General features: G+C 44.3%; 1 protein-coding gene across 1 annotated transcript in view; it reads left to right on the top strand.

Annotated features, from left to right (window-relative positions):
* Window positions 1–694: 694 nt before the first annotated feature.
* The window catches only part of LOC119278113 (THO complex subunit 2-like), a 25,620-nt gene continuing 8,548 nt past the window's right edge, over window positions 695–17,766 (top strand). The window contains exons 1-22 of the mRNA XM_037559473.1: window positions 695–978; window positions 1,053–1,178; window positions 3,060–3,101; window positions 3,244–3,303; window positions 3,416–3,478; window positions 3,718–3,798; window positions 4,691–4,765; window positions 4,855–4,902; window positions 4,999–5,067; window positions 5,171–5,304; window positions 5,775–5,850; window positions 13,197–13,387; window positions 13,560–13,640; window positions 13,816–14,017; window positions 14,342–14,530; window positions 14,608–14,688; window positions 14,783–14,902; window positions 16,076–16,135; window positions 16,368–16,495; window positions 17,261–17,357; window positions 17,435–17,563; window positions 17,643–17,746. Coding sequence (XP_037415370.1) covers window positions 835–978; window positions 1,053–1,178; window positions 3,060–3,101; window positions 3,244–3,303; window positions 3,416–3,478; window positions 3,718–3,798; window positions 4,691–4,765; window positions 4,855–4,902; window positions 4,999–5,067; window positions 5,171–5,304; window positions 5,775–5,850; window positions 13,197–13,387; window positions 13,560–13,640; window positions 13,816–14,017; window positions 14,342–14,530; window positions 14,608–14,688; window positions 14,783–14,902; window positions 16,076–16,135; window positions 16,368–16,495; window positions 17,261–17,357; window positions 17,435–17,563; window positions 17,643–17,746 — 2,300 coding nt within the window. The 5' untranslated portion in view covers window positions 695–834. The remainder of the gene's footprint in view (window positions 979–1,052; window positions 1,179–3,059; window positions 3,102–3,243; window positions 3,304–3,415; window positions 3,479–3,717; window positions 3,799–4,690; window positions 4,766–4,854; window positions 4,903–4,998; window positions 5,068–5,170; window positions 5,305–5,774; window positions 5,851–13,196; window positions 13,388–13,559; window positions 13,641–13,815; window positions 14,018–14,341; window positions 14,531–14,607; window positions 14,689–14,782; window positions 14,903–16,075; window positions 16,136–16,367; window positions 16,496–17,260; window positions 17,358–17,434; window positions 17,564–17,642; window positions 17,747–17,766) is intronic.

Here is a 17,766-nt window from a genome sequence, read left to right as displayed (position 1 = left end):
CAAGGCGGTGTTGGGCTGACACGAAGGATGAGCTACCCACCCAAGGACGTCGAGGACGCCGTTGAGGAGGAGCCCCCACCCCAGTCCATTTGCGAGTGCCAAAGCGCAATGCGGAGCGCGAGCTCCTTCTCGTCGAGGTCAGATGAGCTCGACGAGTCGGTGGCGGCCAGCACCACCCGGTCAATCTCGTCCGAGCCGACAATGGTGAAGGGGCGGATGGGGTAGACGGAGGAGAGCGAAGAAGGCGAGAGGACTGAGAGCGGAGTGGGGTGGGTTCGTCGGCCAGATGAGGTTTTGCGGGGACTATGGTGGGGACGGCGTGGGCCATAGCGGACCGGTCCGACGTGGCGGCGGTGTCCGGGCGCGTCCGGGCCTCCCTATATCCGCCTCACATATAGGCTGGATATGGAATTGTCGGAAAGCCCGAGCTCGTTTGGGGTAGTTGTGGGGAGTTTGGTTGAACATGGTTGTATTGGAATACTTTCTAGTACACAACTGCAAGTTGGAGGATTCATAATGCAATTTACTCTTCCTCTCTCTCAAAACAAAAGAATGCATTATACTCCAAAATAATTCGTCTGCTATATTCGATACCCGATCAGGCAGAAACCAAGGAAAACCGAACCGCGCAGGCAAAAACCGACCAGTAATAAACCGGATAAACCGAACGCCCCAACCACGCAGCGTATCGCATTCGCACACCCCTCCCCCTCCGCCTCCCTCGCCGTCTCACATCCCCGTCTAGCACCGCCGCCACCGCCTCCTCCTTCCTCAGGCCTCGCCACCTCCCATGAAACCCTAGTCCCCCCAAAACCCAACACTCCGCCCGCTGCCATGTCGCCTCCGCTCCAGGCTCCGGACTACAAGTACGTCACCGAGGAGTGCCTCCGCGAATGGAAGAGCCAGTCCGCCGCCGCCTTCCGCCTCCCCGATCCGGTCCCCATGCCGCGCTTCCTCTACGAGCTGTGCTGGGCGACGGTGAGCTCCCGTAATCAGCTCGCTGGCTCTGTCCCTGTCGTCTTAGCGCTGATTGCGTTGGTCGGGTTGCGCAGGTGCTCGGGGACCTGCCGCCGCACAAGTGCCGGGCGGCGCTGGATTCGGTGGTGTTCGCGGAGGAGGCGTGGCAGGAGGACTCCGGCTCGGTGCTCGCCGACATCGTCGCCCACCTAGGGCAGGATGTGAGTATTCTCCAGTCTCCACCCATTTTTCCTTTGCTGCTGTGTGGTGCTTAGTTAGTTTCGAGTGGCTCGATGGAATGTGTTTGATTAGTCAATACGCTATTGGGTGGTCGTAGGCAGAAACACTGTTTGCAATGCTTAGCTGAATTGGTAAAAAAAATTGACTGGAGAGGGCAGTTTGTAAGTCTGTGTTACTTGTTGTGCCAGCTGAAGTGACGACCTGGTTGAATTGCAAGATGTTTCAGTGATGAAAAATTATCTCCCTGGAAGTGATAGCGTGTGGTACCTCTGGACAAGTTCTAAAGGCTATGTTTGGAAAAAGTACCCTGCTCAAGCTGTAGCAGAAAAGAAGGTTTAAATTATGCTTTTACTGATGAACATGAAACTACTAGCTTTGGGTAGCAAACCTTATAATGGCCGAAAGCACAAACCTATTCATTGTTATTCGAATTGTAGTGCAGGAGTGTTTAGATTTTGCATGCTTATGCACATGAACATGGATTTTAGTTGTAGCTATCAGCATATCTCTCTGCAGTGAAGTACAAAACAATCTTACAGATAAGCGACGTGATTAATGCTTATGCACATGAACATGGATATTAGTTGTAGCTATCAGCATATCTCTCTGCAGTGAAGTGCAAAACAATCTTACAGATAAGCGAGGTGGTTATTGCACAAAAGCTCGTGATGTTCCTTTCCAGTTTCTGGTGAACCAATTCAAAGGTCTACCCTGCATGGCTTTAGTTCTCCTGTTCAGTGAAACCGGTCTAAAATGGAACTGTTCTGGATCTATACCACAAAACAGTTACCAAGAGCATTGTTGTCTAGGAGTTACCAAGTTGTCAACTTGTCACTTGATCACGGACACAGGTGACAGGGAGTGTCACCCGGAGATTTCGGGTTTGGCCAACGAATCTAGTGGGACGGGCAGATCTGGTGGCGTTGGGCTCGAGGACCGAGAGGGGTCCCCAACTTGGGCTAGGAAACGATGATCCTCCACCTCCTGGCTTCTGTCATGGCTTTCGTTTTCCCATTTAATCGACTGTTGTGGTGAACTGGGTTTTCCCCCCAACTTGGGCTAGGAAACGGTGATCTTCCACCTTCTGGCTTCTGTCATAGCTTTCGTTTTCCCATTTACTCAACTGTTGTGGTGAACTGGGTTTATGAGGTGAGGATGAGTGTAGCAGTAGAGGGAAAAGGGCAGTCTGTGTACTCTGCTGCTGTGGTTAGACCAGACAAGCTGTGTGGCAGCTGTAGAAAGGGCTGTGGAGGATTAAATTAGGTCAGGAACTGGCAGATGGCTCACAAATCAAGACATAGATGGTCTTTTTGGCTGTAGAAAAGTTGTAATTACCGTCTGAAACTCCCCTGCCATTGGAATTGCACCCATGGGCATTCTCCATGTTATATGAGTTATAATTGCCAATTTGGCCAATATGTGTTATCTCCTGAGTATTGACATGGCGCACACCATGTTGGCAATGTCATCCTGAAGCCCGGTTATCGCTGCGACTCTTGCTGGGATGCCATGACAGCCTTGACCTAGATGCTGCTACGGTGTTATTGTTGTTTTTCAACAACCAGGGTCCATAGAAATGTAAATGCTATCCTTCGTTCAATCTCTTGCCACTTCCCACCCCGGAAAAACGAAAATATCTTGACACCTGGGTGTCTTGCTTACTCATTATCATAGGACTTCAATCAATAACCTTTTATTTCCCACCTATCGTTCTGCTTTTGATCCATGGTTGATGCCCAAGTCCAAGATGCATTTATTTGAATCATGTAACTTAGATTTACCAGTCCGTTGCTTGTGCTGTCATTTCCTTGTAATCATTGAATGCTGTATTATTAGTCGATCTGACCTGAAGTTATGTGCAGATTACAATTTCTGGTGAATATCGCAACCGTCTTGTCAAAATGGTAAAAAATCTTTTTTGACACTTAAACACCTATTCATAATTTTAGTACGCAAATAGGCTATCTATCTTCTTGGCTCCTACCCTTTTTATGGTGGAGGATTTAGTCCTCACTAATTTCCTTAAAATACTTCTCTTGGCTGCAGACAAAATCATTTGTGGAGTCTTCATTGATTGCGCCTAGGCTTCTTCAAGAGCGATGTGAAGTGAGTATTTGTTCGTCATACTAGGGCGTCACATCTTTGTTGAAACCGCCTTTCATGATTCAAGGCAGCTGACACCATGTCGTCTCTGTTTCCTGTATGTGCACATTTGAAGGAAGAATTCCTATGGGAGGTTGAACAGAGTAAGTCAAAGGGCCAGGATTTTAAAGCCAAGGAGGTATGTGTCACATACTAATACCATGCATATTGTTAGGACTTAGGATATCATGTTATGATCATTGATTCCTCATATTTTGTGTGTGCTCACATGAATTATACAATATACCATGTCATATTAGTGCATATATCTTTTAAACATGGTTTCTGTGCAACATCCTTCTCCTTATTTGGCACATTTTACTTTTTACCTGTTTATTGCATCATTTTTTAACGGCTGCTTGTAATAATTGGCAACAGGTCAGAGTCAACACGCGGCTTCTTTATCAGCAAACTAAATTCAACCTGCTAAGAGAAGAAAGTGAGGGCTACGCCAAGTTGGTACGTATATCTGCCTGTGAAACTTCCACCAAAGTTCTTGTTATAGTTGTACATTGGTTCATTCATACTTTTAAGAAACTTTTGAGTAATCATCATTATTTCTTTGTGCTATATGGATTGAGTAGCATAACATATCTTTATGTGCTTCTACTTCCTTCACTGATGCTTTGTTGAGCAGTACTGCTCTAAATTACTGCAAAATTATTTGATCCTTATTACTAACTGGATATCTATAGTTCAAGGGGAGTCTAAAACAATCAACTAATTCCAGACTTCGATTTATTATTGATCCTAAAATTACATAGTTTGGACACTTGGACTGCAAAATAGTGGAAGCCAAATTCTCAAAGTATTTATTGAAAGATGCTATGGAACACTTGTCTTGATTAGCATCGGCCCAGACACCACAAACCCATGTTATTCCCAAACACAGTATGAAGTTGTAGTCATTTGCTGGACACTTTTTGCTGCCTGAAAACTATAGAATTACTGAATAATCATGCTCGTTTGCTATTACACACTCTGGTGTCTACTAGCAAATGGACACAACTTTATGATGTGTCTATGTGTCTGGGCTGTGACATAATCTGGTCATGTCAATGAAGTGCAGTTTCCTGCAGCCAATTTCACCTTCCTCTTTTTAACATCTGTTCTAACAAATCTAGAAGGTAAACTCTATAATCTAGATACTTCTACAAACAATTGTAATTGTGATTGCAGATGTATATATCCACACATGTGTTCTAACTTCTTATACTTCCAGTTTGAAATTATTTGAGAGTAAATTGCAATCGTGTGGGATTTCAGTAGTTTCCAAATGATGCGTCTAAAATGGTTTACTGTAGCTTGATGTAATTTTTAACCGAGTTGCCTTTGTTTGTCTGGAATTCAGGTAACCCTACTTTGTCAAGTCGGTTCAGATTTGGTTTGCCAAAATGCTTCTTCAGCTACTATCAGCATTATAAAGGTTGAGTGTTGGAATTTTCTTTCTTACTCCTATGTTATGATTTGAGCATGTAAACAGTATTGTGTAATGACATAATGTTCTCGTGACAGTCATTGATTGGACATTTTGACCTGGACCCAAATCGTGTATTTGACATTGTGAGTTTTCGTTTTTTATCCCGTTATTACCATCTGATGTTGTAAAACTATGTCATTGCTACAATGTAATTACTTTCTCCGTTGTTTACCTGCTAGGTGTTGGAATGTTTTGAACTCTATCCAGATAACAGTATCTTTTATCAGCTTATACCTCTTTTTCCAAAGGTATTCATTAGTTTTGAATAAGATACCACTGCCTGTAAAGATTATTACCATACTTCACGTAGTACTTTGATTCAGCCCATCTTATGACTTCTATTTGTTACAGTCCCATGCTGCTAAAATTTTGGGGTTCAAATTCCAATACTATCAACAATTGGATGTAAACATCCCTGTTCCATCTGGTCTTTTCCGAATAGCAGCCCTGTTGGTCAAATCTGGTCTTATTGACCTTGATAACCTGTAAGTTTTCTAGTTGTCCTTGTGTTTCTCTACACTTCTTGAACTCAACTATTATTTCGGACATCCTCCTTCAAAATATTTCCAAAATATTTTGTTCTAAAAAATGATCTGCAGTCAAAAAACTTTTTGTAAGGTTTACATACATGTAAAATTGGTACTTTTAACATCACATTCCTTTGTCGATGCCCTCTTCAATTTCTGCTCTTATTTTGATGGCCGTTTCTTGTAACTATGTGATGACTTTTACAAGCAGTACTGAATTGTTAGGTCATTTTCCTCAGAAGGTACTGGAATACCGAGAAAAAATAACCCTATTTGGTATGAATATTATTAATTATTTCACTAGCCAACTAACCATAACTGTAGTTTCAAGTCCTTGTTTGCTTTTATTTTCAGACTCCTTTATGCTGTGTCAATCTGAATTAGTGTTGCTGCTGGATCATATTTAATATTCATGCCTTCTGTTTCAGCTATGCTCATTTACTTCCAAATGATGATGAGGCATTTGAGCATTTTGGCTCCTTTGTTTCAAGGAAAATTGATGAGGTTAGTATGTAGTTTTCCAGTTGAATTCATTCTGTTCTAAAAATGGTTTTGCTGTATTTCGTAGGGTTATAAATGAGAATTATATGCATGTTGCTGCAATGCACCCAAATAATAAAAATACCACCACAGATTTTCAATAACCTTATATTTTATGCTTTGACTCTTAGATGTAACAGAAGACTACCATTTGAAAAAGGAAACAAGGCCGTGTAAAGTTATTTTTAAGCAAATACTCCCTCCGTTCCGATTTACTCGTCGTGGTTTTAGTTCAAAATTGAGGAATAATAGTCAGTTGCCACACTTATTGGAACCACAACTTCATGAGGAATAATAGTCAGTTGCCACATGTTGTAGTCGCAGGAGCCCACCTCTCTCGTTAGCCTTTTCTGTGTGTGTGGCGGCTCAGCATGGGAACGGGAGGACTGATGCCTCCTTCTAGGTCAGCACCTCCTCATGGGCTTGGGCCCTAAGTGACAAAGCTAGATGGGCTTGGCCCATACCGGTTCAACACTCCCCCTCAAGATGGGTGGTAGATATCTATCATCCCCATCTTGTTACATGCCAAGTTACAGTCCTTCGTTCCCAGTCCCTTTGTCAAGCAATCTGCAAACTGTTGCCCAGAGCTGACATGAGTAAGACTGATGATCCCAACATCAAGTTTCTCCTTAATGAAGAAGCGATCAATTTCCACATGTTTTGTCCTATCATGCTGAACTGGGTTATTAGCAATGGCAATAGCTGACTGATTGTCACACCACACCTTCAAGGGTCCCTTCCTCAGAAGTTTCAACTCGCTCAGTAGGTACTTCACCCAGAGCATCTCACATAACCCTTGAGATAATGCTCTATACTCGGCTTCTGCTGTTGATCTAGACACAACAGCCTGTTTCTTGCTTCTCCATGACACCAAGTTTCCTCCCACAAACACACAGTAGCCAGAAGTTGATCTTCTATCATCTTGACAACTGGCCCAATCAGAGTCACTATAGCCATCCACCTCAAGATGTCCACTCTTCGCAAACCACAACCCTTTACCCGGAGTCCCCTTCAAGTATCTCAGAATTCTGTGCACAATATCAAGATGCCCACTCCTTGGTTCATGCATGTATCTGCTCACCACACCCACGGCATAATGTCAGGCCTGGTATGACACAAGTACAATAACCTCCCAACCAGTTTCTGATAATCTTCCTTATTCACCAGCTCGCCTGACTGAGCTGTCACTTGATGATTTTGTTCAATCGGCGTAGGGGCTGCACGACATCCCATCATGCCCATGTCACTCAAGAGATCCAAGGTGTATTTCCTTTGGCACAAAGATATTCCCTTCTCTGTCCGGGCCACTTCAATCCCAAGGAAGTATTTTAAGTTGCCCAAATCCTTCACCTCAAACTCATAGCTCAGACACCCCTTCAATCTCTTTATTTCCTCCTCATCATCTCCGGTGATGATAATGTCATCCACATAAACTGCAAGAATGGTGATCTTTCGATTAGAGAGTGAGTGTCTGTAGAACACCGTGTGGTCACCATTACATTGACCATACCCCATAGCACGGACAGCACGTCTGAACCTATCGAACCAAGCCCTCGGCGATTGCTTCAGTCCATACAAGGATTTCTTCAGCCTACATACCTTCCCCGTGGTCTGTGAAGTACCAAAACCTGGTGGTATCTCCATGTACACTTCTTCCTGCAACTCACCATGCAAGAAGGCATTCTTGACATCTAATTGATGCAATTTCCACCCAAAGTTTGCAGCACAGGAAACCAATATCCTTACTGTGTTCATCTTTGCCACTGGAGCAAACGTCTCGTCATAGTCAATTCCATAAGTTTGACTATATCCTCTGGCGACCAATCTGGCCTTATACCGTTCCACCTTCCCCTCAGGATTCTGCTTCACTGTATAGATCCACTTACAACTCACTGCTTTCTTTCCTGCCGGCAATGTAGTTAGCACCCACGTCTTGTTTTTCCTCAGTGCTTCCAACTCTTCTATCATCGCTTCACGCCACTTCGGATCTTGCTTTGCAGCCTTCCAATCCTTTGGGATTGACACAGTTTGAAGAGAGGCAACAAACACTCTATAGGAAGGAGACAAAGCCTGATAAGACACAACATTTCCGATATCATGATCATCAAAAACCTCCGGTGGTAAAGCCTTCTGTGCCGCTTCACGTGTCCCCTTTCGCAACGCAATAGGTAGTTCCACTGTGTCAGATGAGCTTGCACCACTGCCTTGTTGCTCCCCCTGCACTGACTGCTCCCCTTGCACTTGTTGCTCCCCCTCCTGCACAAGTGGCTGCCGCCGAGAATATACCAGACGAGTGTCAGATGAGTCATGCACCTGTGGCACTTGTGGCTCTCGTCGAGAGTACACTAGGGGGGTCTTCTGCCACCGATCTCGAACAGGGAGCTGGAGATTACCAATCTGAATGGAACCCACTGTTGGCTGGACCTGAACCTGCACATCACCATCAGTGAGAGTACCAACCGGAATTGTACCCACAATTGGCTGGACTTGAACCTGCACATCATTAGTGCCCACAGAATCCTCCTGAGTGTGAGATACAGCCTTCTCCCCCTCTTGACCATCCTGCACAGAGTGTAAATGGTCAAGCCCTTGAAACAACACACTTAGATCTGTTGGCTCACCATAGAATGGCTCAGACTCCCTGAAGGTTACATCCATACTGACAAACCTGCGTTTCTCTGAGGGACACCAACATTTATACCCCTGCTGACTAGAAGAATAGCCCAGAAAAATACACTTCACCGCTCGCGGATCAAGTTTTCCAACAGAAGGACGGTGATCTCGAACAAAACAAGTACTGCCAAACAACTTTGGGGGAACAACAAACTTAGTTTCTCCATATACTAGCTCACACGGAGATTTCATGCTTAGTATTCTTGATGGTGTCCGGTTGATCAAGTATGTGGCTGTCATAACTGCTTCACTCCACAAGAATTTGGGCACATTCATCGTAAACATCAATGACCGAGCAACCTCAAGAATATGCCGATTTTTCCTTTCTGCCACTCCATTCTGAGGAGGGGTGTCTGGGCATGTAGTTTGATGAAGAATACCTTGATCAGACAAATAGGCCCCAAATGTGTTGTTCACATACTCAGTCCCATTGTCAGTCCTGATCACCTGCACCTGCACCTGAAACTGATTCTTCACCAAGGCATGGAAATTCTGAAAACAGCTAAACACCTCATCTTTGTGACGCATCATATAAATCCAAGTCATACGAGAATAGCAATCGATGAATGTAATAAAGTATTTCATTCCATTCATTGATACAACTGGGCTCTTCCATACATCCGAATGAATAAGCATAAAAGGAGAGATGCTCCTAAGCCCCTTGCCCACATATGAGGCTAGTGTGTGTTTGGCATATTCGCAAGCATCACATGTCAACTTGCCCTTGCCTATCCCACACATAACATCCGGAAAGATTCTACTCATCTTATCAAAAGATACATGTCCCATCCTACAGTGATGGATCATCGCCTCCTTCTCCTTGTCCTCCATGGTCGCAGCACACACCAAGTCCGGCTGCACCTCCTGGTCCATGTACCAGAGCCCCCTACGCCTGGTGCCAGTCCCAACCGTCTGGCTCGTCTGGCGCTCCTGAATCACCAACCGAATTTGTCAAGGATCACACGACAGTCAATTTGATCAATTAGAGCACTGAAAGAGACCAAATTGACAGGAAAAGCTGGCACATGTAACACTGAGGATAGGGAGATGGTCGGAGTGCACTTGACTGTGCCAACCCCTATGACAGGCTGGTTTGTGCCATCAGCAGTTTGCATTGTGCCCGTGTGAGACGGAGGGTGCTTATGGTAAGACTCAAACATGCAGGAATTACTAGCAACATGCTTAGATGCTCCAGAGTCAAGAACCCACTCTGGAGCACTCTCATTAGAAGCAAGACATGCCTCATCCGGATTACCTTCATCAGTGGAGGCCCAGAGAGCAAAGTCTCCATAGTCAGCATCAGCTGCATCTTTGCCTTGTGACGTCCCAATGTCTCCTGCCACTGTCATGTGAGCCCTCTGATCCCCTAAGTGTCCTGAGTAGCCACCTCTACCCATAGAAGTCTGGCCCCTTGAGGTCCCTGAGTATCCACCTCTGCCTCTACCACGCCTGCCTCTGCCAGTTCCCCCTCTGTCGTATCCCCTGCCTCTGCCACGAGTTGGACACGCCCACTTCCAGTGACCTACCTCCCCACAGATATGACATTTGTTGGGATCGCTCCACTCCATGCGCTCAGTGACTGCAAATGTCGAAGCCGGCACAACCTTCATGTCTGCATGCTCAAGAGATAGCCGCACCTCCTCTTGAGACATTGCAGCAATAGTCTCCTCAATAGAGGGCAGGAGAGGTTGGTGCAACAGGGATGCCCTCCTGCCATGAAAGCAACCTCTAAGCCCCTCCAACAGTTTCAGCACACGCCTGCGTGCAATCCACTTGCGCCCTGACTCGATGCAAGCCGCATCATAGAGTTCCAGAGGGTCGCAGTTATCCTGCTCTGCCCACAAAGCCTGCAGCTCTGCCACATATGTCATCACTGACATGTCATCACCTTGATGCAGCCGACTGATCTTCCCCTCAATCTGAGCAATGAGCATGACATTGCCCTTACCTGAGTACAAGGTGGACAGAGTCGTCCATATCGCAGCGGATGTGGATAGCCCCTCCACAGAGCGTCCAATGGGGGGCACCACCGAGTTCAACAACCAGCCAATGAGCACAGAGTTTATGACCTTCCATCTCTTTCCCTCCACAGTAGTCTTGTCTCCTGGTTCAGCAACAGCACCCAACAAGTGCCCATCAAGCTCCTTCTGTTCCACAGCCAGCAACGCCCTTCGGGACCAGCTCAGATAATTGGTAGCCCCCTCTAACTTCATGTCCATGGGCGACAGTTCGATCTACTGAGCCACTTCCTGTCGAGGAACGATGGCCCCAGATTTCGACTCCTCAAGGATCTTAGCTAGCTTCTCGAAAGCCTCAGCAAGGCCTGTTGGCTCACTCATCTTCGGATACAGCCTACACAGCCAACAATAGCAGCAAGCACAGCCGCACACAGTCCTCTGCAGAATCAGCAGTCTCCAGTTCCCTTTCAATCAGCAGCACAACACTGCCCCACTTCTCCTTCCTCAGCAGCAGGACAGCAACCAACAGCAACCTCAGCTTCAGGCAGCTGCAGCACACTTCTCTCCTCTGACTTAGCCGCTGCACACAGCAGCAGTTCCAGCAGCACACCTCCTGTCAGTCCCCTCTACAGCCCCTCCACATGCGCACCTCCTCAGCTCGCGCCGCCCCCTTGTCTTCCTCACTCGCACGCAGCTACTGGCGCAGCTCCCCTGCAGCTGCGAGAGGCCAGCCAGCGCACAACCGCGAGAGGGAACAAGAAGGGAATGAGGGGAAGAGGGAGGAGCCCGCGCCGAGGTGAGCCCACTCCGCCTCCTAGGTCCGCCGTCGCCGCCCTACTCCCGTCAGGCCCCGTCGTTGCCGCCTAGGTCTGATACCATGTTGTAGTCGCAGGAGCCCACCTCTCTCGTTAGCCTTTTCTGTGTGTGTGGCGGCTCAGCATGGGAACGGGAGGACTGATGCCTCCTTCTAGGTCAGCACCTCCTCATGGGCTTGGGCCCTAAGTGACAAAGCTAGATGGGCTTGGCCCATACCGGTTCAACACCACACTTAGATATTTTTTCATGAAACCATATCACGCTAATTATTCATGCAACTCCCAAACCCCTTGTTTGATGGCAAAACTGACATGTCAGTCATGACGTGATTATTTTGCCAGCGTGACTTTGCCAATGTGTACTGACTAAACTCCTCTTCCGCCCCTGAATCTGTATTCTCTGCTCCACCAATGTGCCATCTTCTCATGAATGATCTGTCCTTCTTTGCCGCAGTGAAGCTGGCAACAAATTCCCTGACTTTACCGCTGGACTACTCCAGTGTCGTCCTCTGGTCGATGTCCTTGGCTTTGTACTTGGTGCCGGCCCTGAGCAGTGGGAATATAGCCCTCGGCAGTGGACAGTCAACAGGATGTCCACTGGCTGAATGCTCTGGTTCAGCAGTGCTTCCATCTTTGTCCTAGTTGTGCTCCATCGTTATAGCCCTCGGCAGTGGACAGTCAACAGGATGTCCACTGGCTGAATGCTCTGGTTCAGCAGTGCTTCCATCTTTGTCCTAGTTGTGCTCCATCGTGAGCATCCCCATGTATTTGAAGTACAGCACAGATTAAACTCACAGTCAATGTCTGATATAAGCGCCTAATGATGGAGATTCAGATCTAATTCAACCACTGGCTTTATCCCTGCCCTATCCTGCTTGCCATCAATGCCAGCACCCTTACTATCCTTGCGGCTGAACTTGAAGAAGCCCCGCAGGCCCAGTAGCTGACGGTGATTAACGGAGCCACGACGGCCATGAAGCGGGTGGTGTCATCCTCTTGTTTGTTGCCATTGATCTCATCCCAAATCTCTGTAGCAGTACTGTGCAGTGATTGCAAGCTCCAGAGCATCACGCGTATCTCACCCAATGGCTCGCTGCACTTTCATTTTCATTATCAATGGTTGCCTTCAACATCTTATCTCTGTTGTTGGGGTCTCCTCCATCTCTTTGCAGGGCGTTGGAAATGACGCTCCCTCTCCCCACTTCACTCAGACAAAGTATCACTACTATTGCCTCCCATCTCGAATTTTGCTTACTCAACATGGTAGTGCAACAACGGTGTGGCTTTGGATAGTTGTGTCTCCTATCAGCTTGGTTGCAGCTAATGGTGGGTCATTCCTCCCCTCAAGCTCCAACTTGGCCAGGAGGCATGCCCTTTTTTTCTGTGAAGGTGGTGGATGGTTCCAGAACATGGCAGAGGCAGCTCTTGGCTACTGTTCACTGTGAATCTGCCACTGCTCTCAACTGTTAGATTTAGGGGCCCAGTGGTTAGGATTGATGCTCTGGTCTGATTCAAAATTGGTACACCATATATAGTATTATACATATAGAAATTGGAACTAGAGTGGCAAAAATGTAATTCTTTTGATTGTCATCTTCTAGTTTAGGCTTTGAAGGAGTGTCATATTTACAGTTACCTCTAGGTTTATGAACCTCTCTGTCAACAGTAGAGACACAGTAATACAGCCGCACCACTGGTTGTAGGATGGTATAACTGTGTTTTAAGTTACTGGAAATATTTCGAACTGTGCATGCAGATCTTGTCTTGCATTTATGCTATGTCTCCATTGATCTTCAGTATACCTCAATAATTATTCACACATCGGATTCAACTTGGAGTTTACTCATCTCTGTCTTGATCACAGGCTACTAAAATAGGCAAAATAAATCTTGCTGCTACTGGAAAGGATCTTATGGACGACGAGAAGCAAGAAATAACGATCGATTTATACACAGCATTGGAGATGGAAAATGATATAGTTGAGGAGCGAGCCCCTGAGATAGAAAAGAACCAGAAGCTTGGGCTTCTTCTTGGTTTCCTCTCGGTTCATGATTGGTATACCTTGCGTGCCATTGATCTTGGATATTCTATTATAATACTGCAAAGTTTCTTTTAATAACGATTCATTGTTATAGTCACTTGGTACAGTTTCACTCCTGCAGTAAACACATCTGTCTTCTTTGACATGTTATTATTTCACTGATCGACTTCTGCTGTTATTTGCCAGGGACCATGCGCAGCTACTATTTGAACGTCTTGCACAGCTAAATCCTGTTGAGCACATTGAAATTTGTCATGGTTTATTTAGGTTTGTCTACTTCCTCTGCATATTCTATCAGCAGCCTCAACAGATGTTCACTATTATGATATTATCTGTACTTCTACGAAATATGACATATTATGTCGTGCCCGAGTATGTCTCTTGTAATCCAATGGTTGAGTTCCCCGATTTATGTTGTTCAATTCTACTTTCATTTGTGCAGAATTATTGAGAAGACCATTTCTTCAGCCTACAGTGCATATTGTCAAACGCATCATAAAATCTCCCGTAACATCGACACTAACATGATAGATGCATCATCTGTCTCTTCACCAAGTTATTTGGTTCATCCGCCGAAAGTGTTTTTCCAAATGCTTGCTGTCTGTGGACCATACCTTCATCGTGACACACAATTATTTCAGAAGGTACCATTAGATCTTTTAGTGTTGAATTCTTCTCTTATTTGGTCTGCTTGATGTCCTGCTGCCCTACTTGATATGACTTGTTCCAGGGATGGGTGTACACAGCACCTGTTCCATTCATACTTAGTGTGCTTGTTGCCACAGTATACCTTTTTCATATGGCAAGAAAAGTTTTACTGCATTTGTTTCAAAGCATTTGGAAAGGTCCTATGACTATGAACACCTTTGCTTGCAATTATGCAGTTCCTCCTGGAGCATCTAGTGGCAAAAATTGTTGGATATTGTTTATTTAATGGCGCATGGTGCATTTGTTGTGTTCATTGTCAGGTTTGCAGAGTTCTAAAGGCGTACCATGCCTCGTCGAAAGAATCAGCCCATACAACAGGTGTAATGTCTCCAGAATCTCACATCGAAGAAGCACTCGGGTCATGCTTGCTTCCTTCACTGCAACTTATACCTGCCAATCCTGCTGTTGATATGGAGATATGGGGAGTTCTTTCCCTTCTTCCTTATGAGGTTTGCCATGCTTCATGATTGTTGCTTGTTATATTGCACTACCTTTTTAACCAGTTTTTGGTACTGTTCATGTTTAGGTACGCTATCGTTTGTATGGTGAGTGGGAGAAGGACGCTGAACAAAATCCAGTTGTCCTTGCTGCAAGGCAAACAGCAAAGGTTGTCTGTTTATTCCATGCCTGAGTTTTCTTTCTTTCACCTATCATTTTAGCTTGAGCTTTAGATTCACCAGCATGCTTAATTTCTCAATTAGCTGGATACCAGAAGGCTCTTAAAACGGCTGGCCAAGGAAAATCTGAAGCAGCTTGGCCGCATGGTGGCTAAACTTGCTCATGCAAATCCGATGACTGTACTTCGGACAATTGTCCAACAGGTATTTTGAACCAACTGTGCGCATACAATTTATTCAAACAATAATAATACTGCAGCCATTGTGAAACATGCAGCCCTACTTCCATTTGGACTAGCAGCTGTCGTATTTGTGGCCTTCTGTAATTAATGTTTTTTTGGCAAGCTCTTTCTGCGAATAACTTATTCCCCTTGTTCTGTTTTAGTTCTCTTATGTTGGAGATGACCAACTATTGTTACATCTGCTGACAGCTCCATTCGGACTGTATTTGGCTCTTTTATCTTCTCTGGAACCAGTGGAATGTCTTCGTGCCAACCTGGCAGTGTCCAAATCCATTATATGTTTTTAGCCTAGATGCTGAACTTACCGAGTGCATGCTATTCTAGTTTTCCCTGGCTACATCAGCTCTTTGTGCACTAGATCTGCCATTGGGTATGATCCATGGTGTTCTTATCAACTAAACTGGCAGCAGACCCTTGAATGCTGGTCTGCTGTTACTACATCCTCTGGTGTTATTCCTTCAAGGATCAAGTTGTAGTTAACGGACATAGAGGTTTTCACTTTCAGTTTCAGAAAAATTTCAGCACCAACCGAAATCACCAAAATTCAGTGATTTCGTTTTGCATTTCGGCCAAAAGGTCGAAATATTCACTTGAATTCATTTAAAGTATTTGAATTTTTTGAAAAATATTTGATATCATGTGTACTACTGAAATCGCTGAAATATTTTGGCCGAAAGGTAAATATTTCAGTGACTGCTGAAATTAATGAAATTCAGTGAATTTCATCGAAATCTCACTGAAAGTGAAAACCATTTGAGAGTAGTCAAATTGGAACTGATCAATGTTAAGGGGAATGCTAATCTCGTATTCTCATTACTGTTAACTTTGTAAATTAATCATAATGGTGCTGACAAAAATTTTTGGGGGACCAAAAGGCAGCAGAGCTTCCTAAGTCCTACTGCTCTATGTATTAGTAATAATGGAATGTGTACATGTGGAGAGGGAGCATGCTCCTTAGGGCTACACAGCACTTGATGAAGCAACAGAGGGAGTCTGGCCAAATGATATCTGAATATATTATTTTTATTGGGTTTAATATGATAATTCATTGATTCTGGAAGTTCACCTTTATAATTGCAATCCTTTGTTGACTTGTTTCAATTATTTACCTCTACAATACATTCACAACTTTCAGGTCGAAGCATACAGGGACATGATAAATCCAGTTGTGGATGCTTTTAAATACTTGACTCAGGTATTAGCTGTGTATGTGATGCATGTTTTATACAGATGCCCATACCCTTTTTAGTGTCGGCTGTAATTGTTTTGCTTGTGTCTTTGAATTGTTTTTATAAGTTGAATTTACAGTGTTGTCTAAGTATGCTTCTTTTACCTTTTTAGTGTCGGCTGTAGTTGTTTTGCTTGTGTCTTTGAATTCTTTTTATAAGTTGAATTTACAGTGTTGTCTAAGTATGCTTCTTTTACAGCTGGAGTATGATATCTTGCAATATATTGTAATAGAACGGTTGGCCCAAGGTGGTCGTGAGAGAGTAAAAGATGACGGTCTTAACCTGTCAGATTGGCTTCAATGTCTTGCATCATTCTGGGGACACTTGTATGTAGTTTTGACTCCTGTCTGTGATTACATTATTTGCACAACACATGATGTGATGTACTGATCAATTTTTAGTTAAACCTGTTGATCCAGCGATATTTAGTGATTTATATTCTTGCTTATTGGGTACATGTAAGTGCTTTTATCATGTGGCTCAAACAATGATCTCCTGCCACTCAAAATCTGCATCTTTGATATTTTTTCTCCATCGTAGTGGTTAGCAGCAAACTAACTGAAATGAATACCTGCATAGGATGCAGTTTTAATAAATATCACAAAGATTCTTCTCTACTCGTATTCGCACGTAGTAAGCTAAGCATACTATACATTATGTTGAATATGCATGCCAATGATATTAGTATGCTAATGCAACATAAGGTAATTGATTTATAACCTAAATATTTAGAGGTTTACCTTTCGCTTTACAGCTAGGATCTTTGGCTGTTATCTTGTCCAGAATCTTGAGTTGCCCTCTACCCATTTGTTCGCTCAATCTAACATCATGTCTGTATAAGTTTTGTACAACGAAGATATCACCGATTTGCCAAGACTCCAAATTCTTGTTATTGTTTGTTATGGATGAATAATTACTGTGTCCAACTCTCAGAATAAGTCTTTAATCTTTATGCTTTGAGCAAAGCAAGCAATATCTGTACTAGTGTTGTATGTCTTTCTAATATCTGGGGTGCTTGTGTTTCCCTTATCAGTATTGTTATTATCTTTAATCTTTATATGCTCCTATTCTGAACCAAGAAATTTTAACAGATGCAAGAAGCATTTTTCCATGGAGCTAAAATGCCTTTTCCAATACATAGTTAATCAACTGAAGAAAGGATTGGGCACTGAGCTTGTTGTACTTGAGGTTTGTTGGCTATGTCGAAACTTCCTTGCTGCCTTGTTATCGTATGAATCTGAAGTTTAAAATGATGTAACATGCAGGAACTCATTCAGCAAATGGCAAATGTTCAGTACACTGAGAACATGACTGATGAACAGGTTGATGGTATGGCAGGGAGCGAAACGCTGCGGCTTCAATCTTCACTGTTTGGCTCAACACGGAACTATAAGGTTTTATCAGGAACCAAGGCTCCTTTCTTTATTACCTGATAAGGTCAAAAAACAGTTTTACCAAATCATTTTTTTGCAGGTCCTGAATAAGTCTATTAACAAGTTGCGGGATTCTCTGCTGCCAAAAGATGAACCTAAACTTGCAATTCCTCTACTACTGCTTATTGCCCAGCACAGATCTAAGTAAGGTTTTGTCTGAACTT

The sequence above is a fragment of the Triticum dicoccoides genome, chromosome 3B, assembly GCF_002162155.2.
Source record: "Triticum dicoccoides isolate Atlit2015 ecotype Zavitan chromosome 3B, WEW_v2.0, whole genome shotgun sequence".
In the NCBI taxonomy this organism is placed as follows: domain Eukaryota; kingdom Viridiplantae; phylum Streptophyta; class Magnoliopsida; order Poales; family Poaceae; genus Triticum; species Triticum dicoccoides.
This window is presented reverse-complemented; position numbering and strand designations above follow the sequence as displayed.